At 44.0% G+C, this 27,042-nt stretch overlaps 1 protein-coding gene across 1 annotated transcript in view; it reads left to right on the top strand.

Moving 5' to 3' along the window:
* The window catches only part of LOC111962629 (G1/S-specific cyclin-D2), a 339,617-nt gene that overhangs the window by 176,243 nt on the left and 136,332 nt on the right, over positions 1–27,042 (top strand). The window contains exon 2 of the mRNA XM_070443167.1: positions 16,801–16,851. Coding sequence (XP_070299268.1) covers positions 16,822–16,851 — 30 coding nt within the window. The 5' untranslated portion in view covers positions 16,801–16,821. The remainder of the gene's footprint in view (positions 1–16,800; positions 16,852–27,042) is intronic.

Genomic DNA, 27,042 nt, shown 5'->3' with positions numbered 1-27,042 from the left:
TTGACTACTGCAACACCGTTTCCCCTGCCATAACCCCTCACATTGACTACTGCAACACCGTTTCCCCTGCCATAACCCCTCACGTTGACTACTGCAACACCGTTGTGCTGTTTTTGGATATTGATTAGCGATTGGATGCACAGAAATTCCTAAATATTTTGTTCAGATTATTTCTTTGCAATATGTGATCTATAGGCTAAGAGAGCTTCATGCACTGTTTATTCGATTGTGGGGTTTAAATAGTGAGAGAAGAAAACAACATATTTGGTGAGAATCACAATAAAGGGTACAAAATCAATTCTAGCTCTTAAAGGGGCAGTAGCCTACATTGGGTGTACAATTTTCAATTACAGCATTATTTCATCTGCAGTTATTCTTCTGCTATTCACTCTGTTACCAATAATATTTACATGTTAATATTATGTTCTGATTACAATTATAATGTCTCATATTTTTAATAAATGCAACCTATTAGCTTCCAATATGTAAGTAGGTATATTGTCTAGCTGTCCGATAACAGGTTCTGATGGAATGGCGTGTCCTGCACTTTGTAAAAGTGCATTAGGGAATGTTGGAAAAAGATACTGGTTAATTTCTAAACATTGCAATGTGAATGCAGAGGGCTTGGACTACAAAATAGGTCAAGTGAACTGGCAAAAGAGTTGAGTCCTCATTCAAAGGTAAGAGCAGTGTGGATACAAAAAGTGAACTGAGTTCCTTAGCTTTTTTTTTACCCCAGAGTTCACTTTAAAGAGGACTGAGATTGGTTCTTTTAAAGAGGACTATATGTGAAAACACCCTTAAAGGTCCTGTTGTCACATCATCTGCTTGACACTGTTCCTCAGATCGGAGTATGTGTGTGTGTCTGTGTGACTCTGTGTGCTTGTGTGTCTGTGTGTCTGTGTGTCTGTGTGACTCTGTGTGCTTGTGTGTCTGTGTGTCTGTGTGTCTGTGTGTGTGTGTGTGGCTGTGTGTGGCTGTGTGTATGTGTCCCTGTCTGTGTTGTGTAAGCACCTTCATTCATGTTGGAGCTCTGTATCTATCTAGCAGTAGGGTTGTGTGTTGTGGTGCCCTGCAGAGAGGGGTCAGTTCCGGGTCGGTGTGGGTGAGCAGAGCAGTGCGGGGAGAAGGAGAGGGAGGGGGGGTGGTTAGGGTTATGAATGGCCCACAGCTGTGTGGAGGAAATTATTAAAATAAACTGCGCGTGATGCTCCATTTATTCTGCAGGACTCCAGTCGCACCTCACACATCTGGCCTCAGAGAAGCACACGCTGTTGACGTAATGGACATAAATATTTAAAACAGCAAAGGTCGCCAAGTTGATTCATGCAATCAGCCCCGGAAGAATATGAGGGATCCGACTTTTATGAATGTGTTGTGTCATGCACACAATGCTGTATTTACAGAGAGCGAGAAAGAGATTGAGCCAGAAATTAAGAGAGAGGGGGATAATGACATAGATTTGGTGGGCAACAAGGGCAGAGATAAAGACAAAGAGGGCAGTCACGTTCTGCGAGGATTCCCCTCCCACCCTGGTTGGACCTTGAGCCCAGACTGCCTGGACACACAGCCAGTGCTGTGTCATGGTTGTGTGTGATGAGCGACGCAGACGGACTGAGGATGACTCAGTGGTACGCACAGTGACAAACATTGCTGCCGGAGAGTGACACTAGCCTGTCTTCTCCAACTAATTTACTCTTCATAATAAGTGATTTGTGGTAGATTGAGTAACTTTTTAGGAACGTGAAGAAGGACGGCTTTTCAAAGAAAGGATGATCATGGGAAAGCAGACCTCACCTCCTTTTACACATCTCCACATCCCTCTCTCCCCAATTCTTAACCCCCTTCGCACCACCACCCCTGACCCCTTCCATGGGGCTCCAACTGGAAGCCCCAGACAAAGACACGAGTGCAACTCCTTTCTCAGGGGTTATAGGGGGCGGGCCTGTTTGTGCCCCTCTGTGACCCTGCTCTGTGTGTGTGTCAGTCACTTGCACTAGGTTCCTGTTTGGGGAGGTCTACTGGTCCTGGCAAACACTGTCGCTAAGCTTATCTCTGGTGTTTTATGTTCCACCCTGTCGGGGCACAAGCAGCCCTTTGTGGCTGAGGGGTGGCTGGGGCCGGTCCAGGCCAGCCCATGCAGCTGTTCCCCACTGTAGGACCTTTCCTTGCTGGGTGACCCTCAGTGTGCTGCCTGCTTCCCTGGGGCCGTGTGTGCTGGGGGCTGGTGCTGGGAGAGGGAGAACTAAGGAGGGGAGGGAAGGGGGGAGAGGGAGGCCAAGGCATGTTATGTAGTGCTGGACTGTGCATTGGTTCAGTGTTGGGGGTGACGGTGGTGGTGGGGCCTGAACCGACAATGCCTCTTTCATGTGTTTGTGGAGTGTCGGACCTTGTGAATGAGCCCCGTGCTCTCCCTTCACATCCTCCATGTGCTCTGAATAGGGGCCAGGTCTGAGAGGATCAGTGTGGCCCCTGACTCTTTGTGGCCCCAGCCCAGTCAGAGGGGACAGGGGGGCCTGCTTGGACCTGCCCTGTCGACCCATTACCCCAAATCCATCCTGGGTATCACCTCATACCCCTCCACCTGAACCCTGGTGACACGGCAGCTCCCCTCACAGGAGGTTCACTGCTCTGTAACAGAAAGTACATTGTGTTTGACTCATTAAGCACTCTTAAAAGGAGCAGTCGGTGAGGGAAGCACATGCAATGAGGGCCATGTGTTGTGCTCACAGTGAGGAGACGGCAAGAATGTACCCCCCCAGACTTGGCTAGTTAGCTTACTCCTCTTGTCGACGCAAAAGCTTTGGTGCTTTAAAAAACGTGTGTGCTCGCGTTTGTACTTATAATTAGTTCTGTGTGTCTGTGTGTGTGTGTATGCTTGCTCATCTCATGTGTTTGTATGTGGGGGTGCATGTCTGTGTGTGGATGTAATGGATGCATCTTGATTAAAAGACTGTAAGATACAGTGCATTCGGAAAGTATTCAGACCCCTTGACTTTTTCCACATTTTGTTACATTACAGCCTTATTCTAAAATTGATCACATAATTTTTTTTACTCATCAATCTACAGACAATACTACATAATGACAAAGCGAAAACAGGTTTTTAGACATTTTTGCACATGTATTAAAAATATAAAACAGAAATACATTATTTACATAAGTATTCAGACCGTTTAATATGAGACTTGAAATTGAGCTCAGGTGCATTCTGTTTCCATTGTTAATCCTTGAGATGTTTCTACAACTTAATTGGAGTCCACCTGTGGAAAAATCAATCGATTAGACATGATTTGTAAAGGCACACACCTGTCTATATAAGGTCCCACAGTTGATAGTGCATAGCAAAAACTAAGCCATGAGGTCAAACGGAATTGTTGGTAGAGCTCCGAGACAGGATTGTATCGAGGCACAGATCTTGGAAGGATACCAAATACATTATGCAGCATTGAAGGTCCCCAAGAACACAGTGGCCTCCATCATTCTTAAATGGAAGAAGTTTGGAACCACCAAGACTCTTCCTAGAGCTGGCTGCCCGGCCAAACTGAGCAATCAGGGAGGTGACCAAGAACCCGATGGTCAATCTGAGCTCCAGAGTTCCTCTGTGGAGATGGGAGAATGTTCCAGAAGGACCACCATCTCTGCAGCACTCCACCAATCAGGCCTTTATGGTAGAGTGGCCAGACGGAAGCCTTTCCTCAGTAAAAGGCACATGACAGCCTGCTTGGAGTTTGCCAAAAGGCACCTAATGGACTCTCAGACCATGAGAAACAAGATTCTCAGGTCTGATGAAACCAAGATTGAACTCCTTGGCCTGAATGCCAAGTGTCACGTCTGGAGGAAACCAGGCACCATCCCTATGGTGAAGCATGGTTGGTGGCAGCATCATGCTGTGGGAATGTTTTTTAGCGGCAGTCTCTGGGAGACTAGTCAGGATTGAGGGAAAGATGAACTGAGTGAAGTATAGATAGATCCTTGATGAAAACCTGCTCCAGAGCGCTCAGGACCTCAGACTGGGGTGAAGGTTCACCATCCAACAGGACAACGACCCTAAGCACACAGCCTTGGTTTCTCAAATGACTGCCTCGCCTGGTTCACCAACTACTTCTCAGATAGAGTTCAGTGTGTCAAATCGGAGGGCCTGTTGTCCAGACCTCTGGCAGTCTCTATGGGGGTGCCACAGGGTTATATTCTTGGGCCGAGTCTTTTCTCTGTATATATCAATGATGTGGCTCTTGCTGCTGGTGATTCTCTGATCCACCTCTACGCAGACGACACCATTCTGTATACATCTGGCCCTTCTTTGGACACTGTGTTAAAAACTTCTTAGGGCTAGGCGTTCCACCAGCGGGACACCTGTCGACAACTTCCGGTGAAATTGGAGGGTGCGCAATTCAAATAAATAATCATAAAAATTATGGATATTAAACATTTAGGTACACACAAGTGTCTTATATAGGTTAAAAGCTTAAATTCTTGTTCGTCTAACGGCATTGTCCGATTTACAATAGGCTTTACAGCGAAAGCATGCCATGCGATTGTTTGAGGACGGCGCCCACATCAACATATTTTTCCACCGGCAAATAAAATCACAAATAGCGATTAAATATTCACTTACTTTTTGAAAATCTTCCTCTGATTTGCATTCCAAAGGGTCCCAGCTACAACATGTATGGTCGTTTTGTTAGATAAAATCCTTCTTTATATCCCAAAATGTCTGTTTAGTCGGTGCCATCGATTTGAGTAATCCACTCGGAATCCAAAAAGGTACTGCTAAACTTTGTTAAAACAAGTCAAAATATTTTTCTATCTAATCCTCAGGTACCCTAAAATGTAATTAATCTATAATATTTCATACGGAAAGAAGTATGTTCAATAGGAAAGCATAATTAGCAGGTGCGCGTCCTCTTCGTCGTGCATGCACAGACTGATTTCCAACTCTGACTCCTAGTACTAAAACTCAAAATTCTTCCTCATTTGGGAAGAAAACAAGCCTGAAACCTTGAACAAAGACTGTTGACATCTAGTGGAAGCCATAGGAATTGCAATCTGGGAGCTGGAATTGCATATGCCCCTATGCTTTCCATTGTAAGAGCATGGGCTCTCAAAAAAAAAAATTCTGGTTGGTTTATTTTTGGATTTTCTCCTACCATATCAATTGTGTTATAGTCTCATACATTATGTTATCATTTCTACAAACGTCAAAGTGTTTTCTATCCAATGGTACCAATTATATGCATATCATGGCTTCTGGGCCTGAGTAACAGGCAGTTTACTTTGGGCACGTCAGTCAGACAGGAAGTGGAGAAAAATAAACCCTAGCCCGAAGAAGTTTAACAAACCTCTAAACAAGCTTCAATGCCCCTACAACACTCCTTCCGTGGCCTCCAACTGCTTTTAAATGCAAGTAAAACTAAATGCATGCTCGTCAACCGATTGCTGCCTGCACCCGCCCGCCCGACTAGCATCACTACTCTGGACGGTTCTGACCTAGAATATGTGCACAACTACAAATACTTAGGTGTCTGGTTAGACTGTAAACTCTCCTTCCAGACTCACATTAAGCATCTCCAATCTAAAATTAAATCTAGAATCGGCTTCCTATTTCGCAACAAAGCCTCCTTCACTCATGCCGCCAAACATACCCTCGTAAAACTGACTATCCTACCGATCCTTGACTTCGGCGATGTCATTTACAAAATAGCCTCCAACACTCTACTAAGCAAACTGGATGTTTTCTATCACAGTGCCATCCGTTTTATCACCAAAGCCCCATATACTACCCACCACTGCGACCTGTATGCTCTCGTTGGCTGGCCCTCGCTACATATTCGTTGCCAAACCCACTGGCTCACTGGTCATCTATAAGTCTTTGCTAGGTAAAGCCCCGCCTTATCTCAGCTCACTGGTTACCATAGCAACACCCACCCGTAGCACACGCTCCAGCAGCTATATTTCACTGGTCATCCCCAAAGCCAACACCTCCATTGGCCGCTTTTCCTTGCAGTTCTCTGCTGCCAATGACTGGAACGAATTGCAAAAATCACTGAAGCTGGAGACTTAAATCTCCCTCTCTAACTTTAAGCATCAGCTGTCAGAGCAGTTTACCGATCACTGTATCTGTACACAGCCAATCTGTAAATAGCAAACCCAACTACCTCAGCCCCATATTGTTATTTATCTTTTTGCTCTTTTGCACTCCAGTATCTCTACTTGCACATCATCATCTGCACATCTATCACTCCAATGTTAATGCTAAATTGTAATTATTTTTGCCTCTATGGCTTATTTTTTTGCCTTCCCTCCCTAATCTTCTACATTTGCACACATTGTACATAGATTTTTCTGTTGTGTTATTGACTGTACATTTGTTTATGTATAAATCTGTGTTGTTGTTTTTGTCGCACTGCTTTGCTTTATCTTGGCCAGGTTGCAGTTGTAAATGATTACTTGTTCTCAACTGGCCTACCTGGTTAAATAAAGGTGAAATAAAATGTAAAAATAAAACAGCCAAGACAACGTAGGAGTGGCTTTGGGATAAGTCTCTAAATGTCCTTGAGTGGCCCAGCCAGAGCCCGGACTTGAACCCGATCTAATATCTCTGGAGAGACCTGAAAATAGCTGTGCAGCAACGCTCCCCATCTAACCTGACAGAGCTTGAGAGGATCTGCAGAAAAGATTGGGAGAAACTTCCCAAATACAGGTGTGCCAAGCTTGTAGCGTCATACCTAAGCAGACTCAAGGCTGATGTCACGGATCCCTCTGGAACTTTCATCACGCACACCTGTCCCCTATTCCCACTGATTAGTACTCGTATAAATGTGCCCTTTAGTTTCCCTTGTCTGTCGATTATTGTTACAATGTCCATTGGTGCATGTGAGTACCTGTGCTGTGTGTTTTGGCTTACGTGCCATTGTGGATTGCGCAGATGATTACAGGTCTCGTCCCGTGTGATAATCATTGTGTGTTTGTGTATTTATTCGAGGTACTCCTCGCTCTTTTGTTTTGGGTTTCTATCCTGTGTTTTGTTACGTGTTAGTTTGGTCTTTGTCCCCGTGCCGTGTACACGGGGACAATTTAAAAAACTATTACGCATTCCTGCGTCTGTCTCCCGAATCATTCATACCAATGTGACATCTGTAATCACTGGCAAAGATGCTTTGTCAAAGTACTGAGTTAATGGTCTGAATACTTACGTAAATGTGATATTTCTGTGTTTTTTTTATATATTTGCAAACTTTAAAAAAAAATCTGTTTTTCGTTTGTCATTATGGGGTATTGTGTGTAGATTGATGAGGGAATGTAGAAAAAAGAGGGCTGTAATGTAACAAAATGTGGAAAAAGTCAAAGGGTCTGAATACATTCTGAATGCACTGTAGTATGTACTGCAGGCGCTGGAGGGTCATGCTCAGTCCTATTATGCAATAAAACATTTTTGAAGTATCTAACATTTCAGAGCAGTAGTATCATCTTGGGTACCTTGCACCTGCCTGCTGATGTACAGATAGATGTGTGTGACAGTATGTAAAAGCATGGAAATAATGAGGGACAAATGAACCCAACCCAACAAGTGTTCCAACCTGATGCCTGTCAAAACATCTTAAATAACTCAATACCCACCTATGTTTCATGCACTTAGACATATTCATAGACACTATCTGCTGACCTCTGCTGACTCCCTGACCGTCCACTTCTTGTCTCTGCCTGTGTTCCCACCCTCAGGGGTGTAGTTAGTTGACAGAGCTGTCAGTGCAGGTGCCAGCCTAAGTGGGCTGTGAGGGATGTTGATGGCTGCATGGTTTAGTGGAGGCCTGGCACTCTCTGTGAGGCCAGAGATCAGACCTCCACACCTCCACTCTCTCTTTCCGACTAGTGCTCTCTCTTCTATTCACTGTCTCTCTTTCTCTATACACCCACTGTCTCTCTATCTCTCCCCCTTCTCTCTGACTGACCAGAACATGTGGCTCCTCTCACCCAGGGTCAACGCTCACTGCTCACTCCTCCAGAACAGAACAAAACAAAGAATACAAGAGACTGCAAAAACAGGAAAATAACGTGGCCTATCCTCAGTGACTATCTCTATATTCCTCTACCTTAATCTACCTCCCTCGACCTTAATCTACCTTTCTCTTTCTTCTGTCATTTGTTTTGTCCTCCATCTGTTTTTCTCCTTGATGTGCTGAAACCTCTCCATCAATGTGGTCTCAGTGTGTATGTGTGTCTTAGTGTGTCTTTGTGTGTTTGTGTCTTTTTGTGTGTCAGTGTGTTTGTCTCAGTGTGTCTCCTGATCACAGTGAGAGAACATCTGCTTGACAACGGCGGACAGGGACAAACACAGAGGGGGAATTCTAACAGGGCCGAAACAAAGATAGAGAGGGGATCCAGAACTCTGTTAATCCACTGATGCAGCCAGTTAGCTAGGGCTGAATGGATAGGTAAACCCTCCTCCAAACAAATCCTAAAGGAGACTAAAGCACTTGACTGGGAAGTCACTTCCAGTCCTTCCTTTGGTGCCGTTGGCCGGGCTGTTTGCTCAGCCTTTGTACTAATCACAAATCAAAGCAGCTGCTTCAATGGAGAGATTAGGTCCCAGAAAGAGTGGGGGGTTCTACCTGTAGCCTGGGTTCTTTATTGACATCCACCTGGGTAACATGTTGGCATTGCGTTAGACACACACACACGCACACAAAACAAAACATATCGACATTCCAGTCACACTGATAAAATAGAGTTGTCTTTATCTCGTCCTTTAGAGATGAGGGGCCCAGAGAAGAAGGATTGGGGATGAGTATAGCATTGTTCACAATGCTAGCTTCTCTTTCCTGTGTTGTCTCCTCGCACTAAGGAATTCCTCTACTTTCATGGTGACTTGTCCCTGCAGAGGCCTGCGTTTCATGACGTGACAGGGACCTGAAAAGCGATAGCACGTGTGGGAAAACGAGCAGAACTTTCACACACACCGAGGGGAGAAACAGAGAGGAGGGGAGAACGAGAGAGCTAGAGAGAGAGAGAGAGAGAGAGAGCGAGCTTGTGCACTTACTTAGGCCTCCCAGATTGTTATGTGCGTAGAGTGATACAAGCAAAACATCATAGTGCATGATACTGTATTATATTGTATGTGTTGGTTGAAGCTCAATGTTAAATTAAAATCTCCCTACCATATCTAAGCCAATATGACACCAATGTCGATGGAAATTTGCACTTGATTGGTGGTACACAACACACTCCTCGCGTCTCATCATGAGCCGTCTGGCCGTTACCAAGAACCACATACCGGCAGTGGTGTAAAGTACTTAAGTAAAAAATACTTTAAACTACTACTTAAGCAGTTTTTTGGGGTATCTGTACTTTACTTTACTAATAATCTTTTTGGCAACTTTTACTTTTACTCCACTACATTCCTAAAGAAAATTATGTACTTACATTTTCCCTTTCACTCAAAAGTACATGTTACATTTTGAATGCTTAGCAGGACAGGAAAATTGTCTAATTCACACTCTTATCAAGAGAACATCCCTGATCATCCCTAATGCCTCTGATCTGGCAGACTCACTAAATACAAATGCTTCGTTTGTAAATTATGTCTGAGTGTTATGTCTGTGCCCCTGGCTATCCGTAAAAAAAATTTAAACAAGGAAATCGTGTCGTCTGGTTTGCTTAATATAAGGCATTTTAAATTATGTATACTTTTACTTTTGATACTTAAGTAAATTTAAACCAAATACTTTTAGACTTTTACTCAAGTAGTATTTTACTGGGTGACTTTCACTTTAACTTGAGTCATTTTCTTTTAAGGTATCTTTACTTTTACTCAAGTATGAAAATTGGATACTTTTTCCACCACTGCATCCCGGATATTTAATAGGCTAGTTAGCAATTGAGTTTTCAGAGTATTTTCTACACTACCTAGCTCAAATTCTAGACGTTGGTTTAAAACGAGACTATAGCCTCCATAAAGTGACCATTGGACTAAAAACATTTCAGATTGACTAAATTTGTAGGTGCAACAGTTTTTATTAAATGTATAATTTATCGCTGTCACGTACACATTTACGACCATTAAGAACCAACGACATGCTACTTTTTTTGTAGTATTTCTGACAATGCTAACATCTTTTTAGCCCAATCTCAGAGTTCTATCTAAAGGGGTCGAGAAACTCGGTTACTCGGCAACAAAACAGCTGCTACTGCCAGTCTACAAGAAAAGGAGAACAAACCTAGGCTATTGCAGATTTAAGTGATAATGTCCGAGAAGCCAGTGTTTGGTGGATATATTGGCACAGGTGTTGTTAGCCCCGAGACGAGGGCCGGCGAGGGCCGGCAAACCATGCCATTATATCCTCCAAACACCGGCTTCGATGCATTATCACTTTTATACAGCGGGTTACCAACATATTCAAATAATGATTGACATATTTTAATTAAAAACTTTATTTTGATGCATTTATTCATACTATTACATCCATCCACAAAATATTGTCCCAACACAAATCTAGGGTTCCTACCCAAGCCAGCTGGTCATTTGTTCTATTGGTTCGGTTGCCAGAGATGCGACCCAGTCATTTAGTCTTTTTGTTCAGTATCTATGGAAGAAACCCAGTCGTTCGTTCTAAATGTTCCATTGCCATACTGGCTGGCAACGTTCTTATCCCTTGCTTGTTAGCTAGCCAACTACAGCTAACTTACAGTCACATAAACAGTGCAGACAATAACAATAGTAGCTGCATTTGCATTTGTTTAAGCTGTGCATCGAGGACGTCGTCCCCACAGTGACTGTACGTACATACCCCAACCAGAAGCCATGGATTACAGGCAACATTCGCACTGAGCTAAAGGGTAGAGCTGCCGCTTTCAAGGAGCGGGACTCTAACCCGGAAGCTTATAAGAAATCTCGCTATGCCCTCCGACGAACCATCAAACAGGCAAATCCAGGAATAAGATCGAATCGTACTACACCGGCTCCAAAGCTCGTCGGATGTGGCAGGGCTTGCAAACTATTACAGACTACAAAGGGAAACACAGCCGAGAGCTGCCCAGTGACATGAGCCTACCAGACGAGCTAAATAACTTTTATGCTCGCTTTGAGGCAAGTAACACTGAAACATGCATGAGAGCATCAGCTGTTCCGGACGACTGTGTGATCACGCTCTCCACAGCCGATGTGAGTAAGACCTTTAAACAGGTCAAAATTCACAAGGCCGCTGGGCCAGATGGATTACCAGGATGTGTACTCTGAGCTTGCACTGACCAACTGGCAAGTGTCTTCACTGACATTTTCAACCTCTCCCTGTCCGAGTCTGTAATACCAACATGTTTCAAGCAGACCACCATAGTTCCTGTGCCCAAGAACACTAAGGTAACCTGCCTAAATGACTACCGACCCGTAGCACTCATGTCTGTAGCCATGAAATGCTTTGAAAGGCTGGTAATGGCTCACATCAACACCATTATCCCAGAAACCCCAGACCCACTCCAATTTGCATACCGCACCAACAGATCCACAGATGATGCAATCTCTATTGCACTCCACACTGCCCTTTCCCACCTGGACAAAAGGAACACCTATGTGAGAATGCTATTCATTGACTCCAGCTTAGCGTTCAAGTGCCCTCAAAGCACATCACTAAGCTAAGGACCCTGGGACTAAACACCTCCCTCTGCAACTGGATCCTGGACTTCCTGACGGGCTGTCCCCAGGTGGTAAGGGTAGGTAACAACACATCCGCCACGCTGATCATCAACACGGGGACCCCTCAGGGGTGCGTGCTCAGTCCCCTCCTGTACTGCCTGTTCACTCATGACTGCACGGCCAGGCACGACTCAAACACCATAATTAAGTTTGCTGATGACACAACAGTGGTAGGCCTGATCATGAACAACGATGAGACAGCCTATAGGGAGGAGGTCAGAGACCTGGCCATGTGGTGCAATGACAACAATCTCTCTCTCAACGTGATCAAGACTAAGGAGATGATTGTGGACTTCAGGAAAAGGAGGACCGACACGCCCCCATTCTCATCGACGGGGCTGTAGTGGAGCAGTTCCTTGGCGTCCACATCACCAACAAACTAACATGGTCCAAGCACACCAAGACAGTCGTGAAGAGGGCATGACAAAACCTATTTCTCCTCAGGAGACTGAAAAGATTTGGCATGGCCTCAGAGGCCATGCCAGGCGGTGTCAGAGGAAGGCCCTAAAAATTGGCAAAGACTCCAGCCACCCTAGTCATAGACTGTTCTCTCTGCTACCACAAGGCATTCGGCACCGGAGCGCCAAGTCTAGGTCCAAGACGCTTCTAAACAGCTTCTACCCCGAAGCCATAAGACTCCTGACCAGCTAATCAAATGACTACCCAGACTATTTGCATTGCTCCCCCACACACACTGCTGCTACTCTCTGTTATTATCCATACATAGCCACTTTAATAATACTACCTACATGTACATAATTACCTCAATTACCTCGACACCAGTGCCCCCGCACATTGACACATTGAGTCTGCACCGGTGCCCCATGTATATAGCCCCACAATTGTTATTTACTGCTGCTCTTTAATTATTTGTTATTCTTATCTCCTACTTTTTTTTAGGTATTTTCCTAAAACTGCATTGTTGGTTAAGGCCTTGTAAGTAAGCATTTGACTGTTGTATTTGGCACATGTGACAAATATGATTTGATTTGATTTTCTAGTGACAGTTATTTGGATGCATCCCTAACCTAACAATGAGCTAATGAGGCGTGATTTCGTCTGGAATAGAAAATGCGCATTCTCATCAGAACATTGTTCTGAGCTAGCCAACAATAACGTCAAACTGTTTGTCTCGTCCCGACTCACGACACGTTCATTACTATGGTTCAGCTGGAGAACGAATTTGAATATTGAAACAATGTTGCAAATGCTGGAGTGACAGACAGCAGGGTTTATACAAATCTCTGCGGTTGAAAATAACATTTTGGTCTAAAAGAAATGTGAGATGTCTAGATGCTTTTTATAGTGGAGATCAAGTATATAAATTGTCTGACTGGGCTGATGAGACAGTGGACAGTGCGCAGTCAAATGGAACAGAGTAAACAGGCATTTTAACATAATAGATTTAGCCAGTGGTAACTTGTGGAATAGACACCGGCTGGAATGTGGTTTTAATAAAGCTAGCTATATGGTGGTATTCAAACTGAGGTTAATCAATAAATGCAAACATATATTTTGATTTCCTAGGTTTTGTTCTTTTTTTTTATTTCACCTTTATTTAACCAGGCCAGTTGAGAACAAGTTCTCATTTACAACTGCGACCTGGCCAAGATAAAGCAAAGCAGTGCGACAAAAACAACAACACAGAGTTACACATAAACAAACGTACAGTCAATAACACAATAGAAAAATCTATGTACAGTGTGTGCAAATGTAGACGATTGGGGAGGTAAGGCAATAAATTGGCCATAGAGGCGAAATAATTACAATTTAGCATTAACACTGGAGTGGTAGATGTGCAGATGATGATGTGCAAGTAGAGATACTTGGGTGCAAAAGAGCAAGAAGATAAATAGGTAGTTGGGTTTGCTATTTACGGATTGGCTGTGTACAGGTACAGTGATCGGTAAACTGCTCTGACAGCTGATGCTTAAAGTTAGAGAGGGAGATTTAAGTCTCCAGCTTCAGTGATTTTTGCAATTCGTTCCAGTCATTGGCAGCAGAGAACTGCAAGGAAAAGCGGCCAATGGAGGTGTTGGCTTTGGTGATGACCAGTGAAAAATAGCTGCTGGAGCGTGTGCTACGGGAGATAAGACGGGGCTTTACCTAGCAAAGACTTATAGATGACCAGTGAGCCAGTGGGTTTGGCGATGAATATGTAGCGAGGGCCAGCCAACGAGAGCATACAGGTCGCAGTGGTGGGTAGTATATGGGGCTTTGGTGACAAAACGGATGGCACTGTGATAGACTACATCCAGTTTGCTGAGTAGAGTGTTGGAGGCTATTCTTCACACCACTGTTGTACTGTGCCGTTATTTGTCTATTTGTGGCCCCCCTGTTAGCTTGCACGATTCTTGCCATTCTCCACTGACCTCTCTCATCAACGAGCTGTTTGTGTGACTCGCTGTCTGTAGGAGCGATTCATTTTTCGTGAATGGGGTGGTGTAAACTAAAAAACAGGTTGTGAGTGTATATCATTATGCTGTATGTATTTTTAGATATAGACCTATTGTAAATATGTATTATTGTAGCTTCACCATAAATACAAACACAAACATAAGTAAGTTACATATTCATTTTACAGAGGTAAGGAACTGCCCATTCATCAGAAAGCAATTGATAAAACAGGACCATGCTTGCTAAACAAGTGTTTCTGAACATATGTCAATATTTCACAGGTAAACTAACAGTTATAGAAATAAGGAATACAGACAGGCTCTATAGACCTGTGAATGTGAATGTGTCCAACAGCTGTTGTTATGTTGGGTCTTGATGGTGGTCTTGTAAGTATAAAAGCAAAGCTTGCTTTCATATAATTATTAAAAAGTTTGAAAATGTAGTGGAATGGAATTAGTGTGGTGTGTGAAGAATTGTAATGGGTCTGTGATGGTGGCAGGGAAGTCAGGCACAGGAGAACGAACTTGCTAAAAACGGAGTCGTTTAATAAAAGTTAACAAAACTCCAAAACCCAAAATATATAAAATAATCAAAGTGGGTACAAAACCCGTCGCGCACCAACACATAACTTGCACAAACATACAATCAAACAATCACCGACAAGGACATGAGGGGAAACAGAGGGTTAAATACACAACATGTAATTGATGGGATTGGAACCAGGTGTGATGGAAGACAAGACAAAACCAATGGAATATGAAATGGATCAGTGATGGCTAGAAGATCGGTGACGTCGACTGCCGAACACCGCTCGAACAAGGAGAGTCGTGACAAGAATCCAATACTTCATCTTGTATGCGGTACAAATCACATTATTATGGGAGCACCTGAAGGTTTGAATTCTAAGCAACCTGAAAACGATATTGTTTGAAGTACAATAGACCTACATAGCTACTGTAGTAGGTCAAAACGGTGTGCTGCAAAACCTTAGTAGAGCATGGGTGAAGTAGGCATTGTGGTGCTCATGTGTATTTCCTTTCTTTTTCGGCTTCAAACCAATGCCTACTTCTCACATAATACATCTTTTTGTTTTTAATATCTATGGGTATGATGAATGTCTTGAAACCTGTATGATTTAATTTAACAACTTAGGCTTGTATTGTCACAATGCAGAATGAATAATGGATCAGATATTATGTGTAATCCATTGAGGATTTTAATATATATTTTTTTCTATTTGTTATTTGCAAATTTGCCTATCAAGAGAATCCTTACAGTCACGGCTTAACAGAAATGGAGAAGACAGACAGGTGCATGATAACCAATGTGTTGCTTTGCCAAGTGCTCAGATTTCAAAGACATTTCTAAATAATAGAAGAAGTTTTAAAAAGATATTTGGGACAATGGAGGGACTTAAATCCTAGATGTCCCCCTCAACATTTATCTTATCCCATTTCCTGACTTCTGAAGTTGTGGGATCTGTTAGTGCCCGTTGCCTATTGAAGATCTTTGTGTTCGCACTTTATATTCACTTTGTTTGAAAAGAAATGTGTTTTGACAACTTCACATCTCACTGGCTTTCATGATACAGCGCCCCTCCCTCCCTCCCTCCCTCCCTCCCTCTGTGAGAAATCCTCTCCCACTTGCATTCCTTCCAGGTGAATTGAACATTGTCTTACTGTTAAATGAAGCTGCTCCTCCTCCTTCTTCCCTCCTCCCCCTCCTCCTGCAATGGATTGGGGGCATTAACTTTAGGAAGTAACGTTAGCTCTCAGGCTTGTTTTGGTTGGAGGGACGGAGGCCTCGCTGGCCCAGATAAACTGATCTCTCTGGGGAAGTCTTGATAGAAGACTTAACTCTGACTGACACATGCTTTTGTGGAATAATCACCCCTCTCATCCATATAATTGTGAGTGATAACAGCTCAGGGAACCTCTGAATTGTATCCTTCTCTTCTTTGTTACCTGTTACGTCATGAGATTTACTATGATTTCAACTGAAGGTATGGAGTGATGGCTTGTTGTTCTGAATCAGGATCATATTCATATAGGGCACTAATGTAAAATGAAAATAAGCATTTATTTTAAGTTCAAGTAGTTTCAGTCCATTTTTTGGCTTACATTTCTTGTCATTTAGCAGACCTTATCCACAGCGACTTACAGGAGCAATTAGGTTTATATGCCTTGCTCAATGGCATATCAGCTCGGGGATTTGAACCAGCGACCTTTCCGTTACTGGCCCAACGTAACCGCTAGACTATCTGCCACCTTGTGAATACCCCCCCATTCTTGCATAAGTTGATGGCTCATTTAAAAACTGTAAACCAGATGGGTTAGATTTGAGCTTTCAGCCATATCACAGTAACACATGATCAAACTATTATTCTTCAGATCGAGATTGTGTGATTTTGTGAACACATGAAGCAATGGGCTCCCAGTCACCCACAGAGGGAATTTACAAGTCTGTAGGATAAGTGACTGTTCAATTCAAGTTGCATTTGTTTTTATCTCATGTCAGAATTGTCAGGAAACTACTGTCAGGGGAATTCCAGTTAGAAAGGTACATTTTATTGAAGAGGAATAGTACTTTCCATGCAATCATCATCATCATCTTGAGAACAGTAAACTATGTTTGAGCAGTACTTTCTTTGAGTTGATAAGATGACTATCAATCACTCAGTTTCTTTAATTGTGTCTTTGTTTTTGTTGTTCTAGGAGCATTTGAGCGTCTCAGGAATGGTCTTGGCTGGGCATGGCTCATCTCAGGTAAGACTTTAGCTACCATGGTTTACTTTGTACATGTGAGCTGCTGTTTTCACATGAGAAGGCTACTGAATTCCCCTCTTTGTTTTCAATGAAGAAATTCTACCATAGCAAGAGCTTGGGCTTTTTTAAACAGATTACTGTAGATTTGCATGTGTTGTACTGTAAGGAAGGAATAGAAGACATTCCCTGTCCCTGCAGATTCCCTCTGGTGATTTGATTAGCATTTGAGAAATAGAATATCCTGAAACAATAGACTGTTCTATTATACAAGATGTGTAAATGATATAGGATAGTGGCAATTCCACGTAAACAGAATGGAATTGCACCTACTTTTCAACGTCCATCTAACGGTTTCAGTCAGTGCTCAGTGGGTGAGGATAATGGTTACAGTAAATGGAAAGAGAGGGGGCTCATGGATAACAGCCCGGAGAGTTGGCATTAATTGGAGAGAGAAAGGGAGGGGTTGTCCAGAATTTCACACTCTTGCTTTGACCACCAGATGACAGAAAGAGAAAAAAACTTATCAGCTGAACATAAAAGTATGCCAGTGTCCTGCCGACAGTAGCAAGTGACCCAGCAGTGATTTGTGACTACTACTACTAGCCAATTCAATTGCAGAAATTTCATAACAGATTTTTCAGAAGTCTGTTACTGATTTGGTATCAGAATTTTAAGTTTTAGTCATTTAATAATGAATTAACACAATTGATATCTGTAAGAACACTATAACTCAGTTATAGGTTAACCTTTACTTGTTACTTCTGTGAACGTTCATTATCCTCCCTCCTCATGAGGTAGAGAAATTAGAAAATATCTTAAAGATATATGGGTTTTTGGTAACAGAATTTCAATCCACAAGGCAATGTTTCTTAAAAACTTACAGAAGGCAGAATTGTTTTTCCTTGAAAAAGAAATAATTGAATAACCTAATATCCAACGTTTCGATAGACAAGCTGTCTTCATCAGGGTATAATGACAAACACTGTGGGTCACTAGTTTATATAGTGTCAAAGAACTCACACAGGGGTCTGTAATCATGTGTGGCCTGATATCATTGGTTAATTCTTAGAGAGCAACTTCCGGCGCCGACCGAGATGGCCGCCTCGCTTCGCGTTCCTTGGAAAATATGCAGTATTTTGTTTTTTTATGTGTTATTTCTTACATCGGTACCCCAGGTRATCTTAGGTTTCATTACATACAGTCGGGAGGAACTACTGAAYATACGATTAACGTCAACTCACCATCGTTCCTACCAGGAATATGACTTTCCCGAAACGGATCCAGTGTTTTGCCTTCCACCCAATACAATGGATCTGATCCCAGCCGCGACTCCTACGCGACGCCCGTAAAAGGGGCAAACGTAGCGGTCTCCTGGTCAGGCTTCGGAGACGGGCACATCGCGCTCCACTCCTAGCATACTACTCGCCAATGTCCAGTCTCTTGACAATAAGGTTGATGAAATCCGAGCACGGGTAACTTCAGGAGACATCAGGGATTGCAACGTGCTCTGCTTCACGGAAACATGGCTAACTCAAGAGACGCTAACGGAGTCGGTGCAGCCAGCTGGTTCTTCACGCATCGCGCCGACAGAAACAAACATCTTTCTGGTAAGAAGAGGGGCGGGGGGTATGCCTTATGATTAACGAGACGTGGTGTGATATCATATACAACACACAGGAACTCAAGTCATTCTGTTCACCTGATCTAGAACTCCTCACAATCAAATGTCGACCGCATTATCTACCAAGGGAATTCTCTTCGATCATAATCACAGCCGTATATATTCCCCCCAAGCAGACACATCGATGGCCCTGAACGAACTTTATCTGACTCTTTGTAAACTGGAAACCACACACCCTGAGGCTGCATTCATCGTAGCTGGGGATTTTAACAAGGCTAATCTAAAAACAAACTCCCTAAATTCTATCAGCATATCGATTGTGCTACCAGGGCTGGTAAACCCTGGATCATTGTTATACTAACTTCCGCGACGCATATAAGGCCCTCCCCCGCCTCCTTTCGGAAAAGCTGACCACGACTCCATTTTGTTGATTCCAGCCTACAAAAGAAACTAAAAACACAAGCTCCCGCGCTCAGGTCTGTTCAACGCTGGTCCGACCAATCTGATTCACGCTTCAAGACTGCTTCGATCACGCGGATTGGAATATGTTCCGCATTGCGTCAACAACAACATTGAAGAATATGCTGATTCGGTGAGCGAGTTCATTAGGAAGTGCATTGACGATGTCGTACCCACAGCAACGATTAAAACATTCCCAAACCAGAAACCGTGGATTGACGGCAGCATTCGCGTGAAACTGAAAGCGCGAACCACTGCTTTTAACAGGGCAAGGTGACCGGAAACATGACCGAATACAAACAGTGTAGCTATTCTCTCCGCAAGGCAATCAAACAGGCTAGTCCCAGTACAGAGACAAAATAGAGTCGCAATTCAACAGCTCAGACACAAGAGGTATGTGGCAGGGTCTACAGTCTATCACGGATTACAAAAAACAGACCCCGTCGCGGACCAGGATGTCTTGCTCCCAGACAGGTAAATAACTTTTTTGCCCGCTTTGAGGACAATACAGTGCCACTGACACGGCCCGCTACCAAAACCTGCGGGTCTCCTTCACTGCAGCCGAGGTGAGTAAACATTTAAACGTGTTAACCCTCGCAAGGCTGCAGGCCAGACGGCATTCCAGCCGCGTCCTCAGAGCATGCGGAGACCAGCTGGCTGGTGTGTTTACGGACATATTCAATCAATCCTTATCCCAGTCTGCTGTTCCCACATGCTTCAAGAGGGCCACCATTGTTCCTGTTCCCAAGAAAGCTAAGGTAAACTGAGCTAAACGACTACCGCCCCGTAGCACTACTTCCGTCATCATGAAGTGCTTTGAGAGACTAGTCAAGGACCATATCACCTCCACCCTACCGGACACCCTAGACCCACTCCAATTTGCTTACCGACCAATAGGTCCACAGACGACGCAATCGCAACCACACTGCACACTGCCCTAACCATCTGGACAAAGAGAATACCTATGTGAGAATGCGTGTCATCGACTACAGCTCAGCATTTCACCATAGTACCCTCCAAACTCGTCTGCTCGAGACCGTGCTGCGTTTCACCTCGATCCGCCTGTGCAAACTGGGTCCTGGACTTCCTGACGGGCCGCCCAGGTGGTGAGGGTAGTAACACATCAACTCCACCCCGCTGATCCTCAACACTGGGGCCCCACAAGGGGTGTTCTGAGCCCTCTTCTCTGTACTCCCTGTTGTACCACGATTGCTGTGGCTGCTACGCCTCCAACTCAATCATAAGTTGTGCGGATGACCCTCAGTGGTAGGCTTGATTACCACAACGACGAGACGGCCTACAGGAGGAGGTGAGGGCCCTCGGAGTGTGGTGTCAGGAAAATACCTCACACTCAACGTCAACAAAAACAAGGAGATGATTGTGGACTTCAGGAAACAGCAGAGGGAGCACCCCCCTATCCACATCGACGGGTCAGTAGTGGAGAAGTGGAAAGTTTTAAGTTCCTCGGTGTACACATCACGGACAAACTGATTGGTCCACCCACACAGACAGCGTTGTGAAGAAGGCGCAGCAGCGCCTCTTCAACCTCAGGAGGCTGAAGAAATTCGGCTTGTCACCAAAAGCACTCACAAACTTCTACAGATGCACAATCGAGAGCATCCTGTCGGGCTGTATCACCGCCTGGTACGGCAACTGCTCCGCCACAAACGTAAGGCTCTCCAGAGGGTAGTGAGGTCTGCAGAACGCATCACCGGGCAAACTACTGCCCTCCAGGACACCTACACCACCCGATGTCACAGGAAGGCCATATAAGATCATCAAGGACAACAACCACCCAAGCCACTGCCTGTTCACCCCGCTATCATCCAGAAGGCGAGGTCAGTACAGGTGGCATCAAACAGGGACCGAGAGACTGAAAAACAGCTTCTATCTCAAGGCCATCAGACTGTTAAACAGCCACCACTAACATTTAGCGGCCGCTGCCAACATACTGACTCAACTCCAGCCACTTTAAAAATGGGAATTGATGGAAATTATGTAAAAATGTACCACTAGCCACTTTAAACAATGCCACTTAATATAATGTTTACATCCCTACATTACCCATCTCATATGTATATGTATATACTGTACTATATCATCTACTGCATCTTGCCATCTTTATGTAATACATGTACCACTAGCCACTTTAAACTATGCCACTTATGTTTACATACCCTACAGTACTCATCTCATATGTATTATACCGTACTCTATACCATCTACTGCATCTTGCCTATGCCGTTCTGTACCATCACTCATTCATATATCTTTATGTAACATATTCTTTATCCCTTTACACTTGTGTGATATAAGGTAGTAGTTGTGGAATTGTTAGGTTAGATTACTTGTTGTTATTACTGCATTGTCGGAACTAGAAGCACAAGCATTTTCGTACACTCGCATTAACATCTGCTAACCATGTGTATGTGACTAATAAAATTTGATTTGATTTGATTTGATTTGAGATATAAAAATAACATACAAAAAACATGAATTATAGCATACGATCAAAGATACAATTTGGCTACATAGGCCTACAAACATTTACAATGAATAGCAAAGTCACAATAATCACAAGAATGGCTTCAGATCAAAGTCTACGTTGAGACTGAAGGGAAAAGGGGTCTTTAAATTAAAGATCCAGGCAGCCTCTCATTTTAACAATAAATTGTCGAGTTCACCTCTCCTAGGGAGTCACAACTGGGTAAGTCGAGTTCCTGCATCTAATGGTGCTAATGTTTTTCCTAGAAAAACTAAATATAAGTGTTGATATTAGTTGGCAGGGGTCTTTAGTTCAACATTATTGTGTTTTGATGTATTTGTAATGCCTTTAAGACTTTTTCTGGTAGATGTTTTCTAAGACCGCTTTTCCTTCTGTTTGTCAAGAAATCAAAGCATTTGCTTTTTCCAACGTTTTTGGGATATTTTTTGGGGAAAAATGTATACAATGCTTTCGGAAAGTATTCAGACCCCTTCACATTTTTTACATTTTGCTAGGTTACAGACTTCTTCTAAAATGTATTACATTTTTGTTTTTTTCTCATCAATCTACACACAATACCCCATAATGACAAAGCAGAACCAGGCTTTTAGAAATGTTTGCTAATTAACCTGGAAATATCACATTTACATAAATATTCAGACCCTGTACTCAGTACTTTGTTGAAGCATCTTTAGCAGTGATTATAGCCTCAAGCCTGCTTGGGTATGATGCTGCAAGCTTGGCACACCTGTACCCGGGGAGTTTTTCCCATTTTTCTCTGCAGATCCTCTCAAGCTTTGTCAGGTTGGATGGGGAGCGTTGCTGCACAGCTATTTTCAGGTCTCTTCAGAGATGTTCGATCGGGTTCAAGTCCGGGCTCTGGCTTGGCCACTCAAGGACATTCAGAGACTTGTCCCGAAGCCACTCTTGCATTGTCTTGGGTGTGTGCTTTGGATCGTTGTCCTGTTGGAAGGTTGCACCTTCACCCCAGTCTGAGGTCCTGAGTGCTCCAGAGTAGGTTTTCATCAAGGATCTCTGTAATTTGCTCCGTTCATCTTTGCCTCGATCCTGACCCGTCCCTGTCGCTGAAAAACATCCCCACAGCATGATGCTGCCACCACCATGCTTCACCGTAGGGATGGTGCTAGGTTTCCTCCAGATGTGACGCTTGGCACCCAGGCCAAATAGTTCAATCTTCGTTTCATCAGACCAGTCTGAGAGTCTTTAGGTGCTTTTTGGCAAAATCCAAGCGGGCTGTCATGTGCCTTGTCCTGAGGAGTGGCTTCCATTCTACCATAAAGGCCTGATTGGTGGAGTGCTGCAGAGATGGTTGGCCTTCTGGAAGGTTCTCCCATCTCCACAGAGAAACTCTAGAGCTCTGTCAGAGTGACCATCAGGCTCTTGGTTACCTCCCTGACCAATGCCCTTCTCCCCTGATTGCTCAGTTTGGCTGCCAGCTAGGAAGTCTTGGCTGGTTCCAAACTTCTTCCATTTAAGAATGATGGAGGCCACTGTGTTCTTGGGGACCTTCAATGATGCAGAATGTTTTGGTACCCTTCCCCAGATCTGTGCCTCGACAAAATCCTGTCTCGGCGCTCTACGGACAATTTCTTCAATCTCATGGCTTTGTTTTTCCTCTGACATGCGCTTTCAACTGTGTGCCTGTCCAAATTATGTCCAATCAATTGAATTTACCACAACTGGACCCCAATCAAGTTGTAGGAACATCTCAAGGATTATCAATGGAAACAGGATGCACCTGAGCTCAATTTCGAGTCTCATAGTCACTGTGCATCAGGTGTCACTGTTAGTAGATATCTATTTCACATGTCTATGTACTTCTCTGTGAGGTGGTGGGGGCTGTTTGCAAAACGTTGTATTATGAACTTTAAATGGATCAACAATAATATTTCAACATAATCAATCTACCCACTGGTATCTAATTCTCGTAACTATACCAGTGCTCCCAAGTGGCGCAGTGGTCTAAGGCACTGCATCTCAGTGCTTGAGGTGTCACACACACAGATCCAGACTGTATCACAACCGGCTGTGATTGGGAGTCCCATAGGGCGGTGCACAATTGGCCCAGTGTCGTCCGGGTTTGGCCAGTGTAGGCTGTCATTGTAAATAAGAATTTGTTCTTAACTGACATGCCTAGTTAAATAAAGGTTAAATAAAAATAAATACCAAACCATTACAGAAAATGTCACATACTCTATTGTTTTTGGTAAATTGATCAATGACAGTACACAGATTCATCAAGGCTGCATTGGAGCCGGTGCCCACCTTGAAGTTAAAGGTCATATGTGAATCTATTAGTGGTCACATATGTTACTGTCATTTTCACTATAACAAATGATCTGATACCAGCACTGTGTCTTTCTCTACCACCGAAATTCCACAGGCTTGAATTCCTGTAAATGGTGGTCAGGTGGTTTCTCTCCCATCCAGCACTCTCATATCTCATGATGATTTTAACTTATTTTAAACATTTGATGTTGTACAGCAGCTGTAGAGTATTTTCAATGTATCAAGGACCATCCACTTAACTGTCCTGAAATTATTTTCACAAAATAATTCACTGAAGTGTCAAACTGATAGGCCTCAGTAAACATCAAAAGCAGACACTTTCCTAGTATCACACCTTTGCCTGAGTCTTTTCCACCAGATGTATCTTGTTCGCGAAGAGGAAGGGTATATGGATGGAGGCACAGCACAGGCACCCAGTGTGTCAGGGCATTCCTCAGTGAAGTGGATCTGCTCAGAGTGACTCTACACTTTTGACATGTGCTAGCACACTTGTGCTCAGATACGTTTCATTTTTGGATTAGCCTCTGTAGCAGCTGCCTCCCCACAGCTGACCGCCCGGGGCTCAAGAACAGAGGTGGAGCTCAGGGTGCTGGAACCCCCCCCCCCCATCCGTCCCGCAGCAGCCAGCCTAGGCAGCGGCTACAACTGTACCCTCTCTGGTCCCGTTGACCAGAGAGGGTACAGATGTCTGTTTTCTGTTTCAAGTTCATTTAATAGGCAGTGACAACATGGAACGATTTACGTTTTGTCTGATTTGAGATATTTGTGTGTGCGAGTGATCTGAATCCATGCTTAATGTTTACTAGCAATATATGAAGTTTGTCTTATACTGCCAATGGCATTACTGAGTGCCCAGTCCAATGTGCCTGACTGTCTCCCTTACTGTCTATCTTTCCCTGGTTATCTCACTCATGTCTCTGGGATCCAGTGTTCCAGTCAGAGTACTTTCTGTTGTTTAGGGCTTCCACAGCAAAGGCCCCTCTGTGCAGTGAGCCGCTGTTAGCCACTAGTCTCTAGCTCCACTCTGGGGCCATGTCATCACGTCAAACAGTTAGCCAGGTTAGCCCCCAGTTTGTCTGTAGCTCGGTTGCTAAATAAAGGAAACATCTGCTCCTCTGCAGCACTGCTGGCTGCACTAGATCCAGACAGACTGGCCCTGGGCTGGAGGAGGAAGAGCAGCTCGCTGTGCACGTCGCTTAGCTCTGGTTGCTCTGCTGCTGTCTCCCCCTCATTCTGTCTCAGCCCCCAGCACCACCACCACCACCACCACCACCACCCCCTCAGTCCCTCTGCCCCCCACCATAACAGCTGCCGCCCCTGGATCAATGCAGCTTCAACCATCTCTCTATCTCTCTCTCTGAGCAAAGATGTGCCTCACATGCATACTACTGTTAACCCTAACCCAAGCAGTTGTGCTCACTCAGCTGTGCTTGCGTGCATACATTTAAGTGAGTGCGGGTTTTGGTGTGTATCTTGAATTGTTAGGGGGGCTCCCATCAAACATTGGTTCTCACAGCGGAAATCCCCCATTCAATGAGTGTGAGGAGAGAATGAGAGAAGAAGGGGTAGATAATGCTGACTCATCCCAGTGCACCTTGGACAGGGAGCTAAGATACAGGTAGACTGACAGAGGGAAGAGCTCACAGACTTGAACTGGACACTAGAATATTCTGCAATAGCAGATTGTCCCTTGAACCTACAGTACAGCTGTATTGAGACAGTTCCACAAGCTTTCAGGAGGCTAATTGGTTAGTTAAACATACATCTTAAACATAACCCAAACCTGTCAAGATGTGACTTCAGATAGATCACTAACTAGTGGTTAGAACGTTGGGCTAGTAACCGAAAGGTTGCTTGATCGAATCCCCGAGCTGACAAGGTAAAAATCAGTCGTTCTGCCACTGAGCAAGGCAGTTAACCCACTGTTCCTCGGGCGCCGAAGACGTGGATGTCGATTAAGGCAGCCCCCCGCACCTCTCTGATTCATAGGGGTTGGGTTAAATGCGGAAGAGACGTTTCAGTTGAAGGCATTCAGTTGTACAACTGACTAGGTATCCCCCTTTCCCTATCCCTAACCATAGATCAGCTATTGTTGTCACAGATCCTTGTCATGGATATCTGTAACATGTCATTGCTAATAATAAACGTGTAGCTCATGAATATGACATGTCTTCCGCATGATCTGGGTGAAGCACAACATATAGGTCACTGGGCTGTTCTATACATTACATCTTGGGGCTATGGAGGTATGGAGCCCAGAAACTGCGTCTGTGAGAATGATCCCCAGGGAGGAGGTCACGATTCCGGGAAAGAATGGCCATAAAAGAGGCCTCTCTTGGACCTCTTGGTCCTATGCTGTCCCCTCATCCAGACAGACACAGACTAGTGTGGGTTAACTAGCACTCTCTCTCTCTCGCAGACTTTAAAATAATAACCCTGTCAACCAAAAGGGAAAAGCAAGATCTGTCCTTCCCAGAGATTGTGGTGGGAATCAAATCAAATCAAGCTTTATTTATACAACTCATTTCAGACATGGAATGCAACGTAATGTGCTTTACAGGAAAAAACAAATTAAAAAAGCTAAACTATTTACTACACAACAAACATAAGATAAAAAAACTAAAGAATGACACAAACTGAACAAATAAAAAGCACCGTAAGGAAAACTTAAAATATGTGTTTTAAGATCTCTTTTAAATATGTCCAGTTTCGGACACACTCAGGTTCTCTGGCAGGCTATTCCAGAGGCTTGGGGCATAATAACTAAAGGCTGCCTCTCCATGCCTCTTGATCCTAGGCTTTGGGATAGTTAAAAGGCCAGTGCCAGAGGACCTGAGGGACCTACAGAGTACATAACTTAAAAGCATGTCTGACATGTATTGGGGTGCACAATCGTGGATTGATTTAAAAACCAATGGAAGAATCTTAAAATGAATTCTAAAACTCACAGGCAGCCAAGTGCAGAGACCATGAAACCTGTGAAATCTGTGCTCTCCATCTGGTCTTGGTCAGTACCCGTGCTGCAGCATTCTGTATGTTTACAGTTGACCAATGACTTTATGGGTAGTGTCACGACTTCCACCGAGGGTGGCTCCTCTCCCTGGTCGGGCGGCACTCGGCGGTCGTCGTCACCGGTCTACTAGCTGCCACCGATTCCTTTTCCCTTTTCTGTTGGTTGTCTTTATTGTTTTCACCTGTACCTTGTTTGTGGTTAATTCGGGGCTATTTAAGCCTTCAAGGCCCGCCTGCTTTTGTGCGGGCTTATTTTATTTTCTGTCAGTGGAGGTTTGTGTTTTGTTCCATTACGGATTGTTTG

Source organism: Salvelinus sp. IW2-2015, linkage group LG4q.1:29 (genome assembly GCF_002910315.2).
Source record: "Salvelinus sp. IW2-2015 linkage group LG4q.1:29, ASM291031v2, whole genome shotgun sequence".
NCBI classification, from domain to species: domain Eukaryota; kingdom Metazoa; phylum Chordata; class Actinopteri; order Salmoniformes; family Salmonidae; genus Salvelinus; species Salvelinus sp. IW2-2015.
The sequence above is the reverse complement of the archived record's forward strand: the minus strand, read 5'-3'. Positions and strand labels throughout refer to the sequence as shown.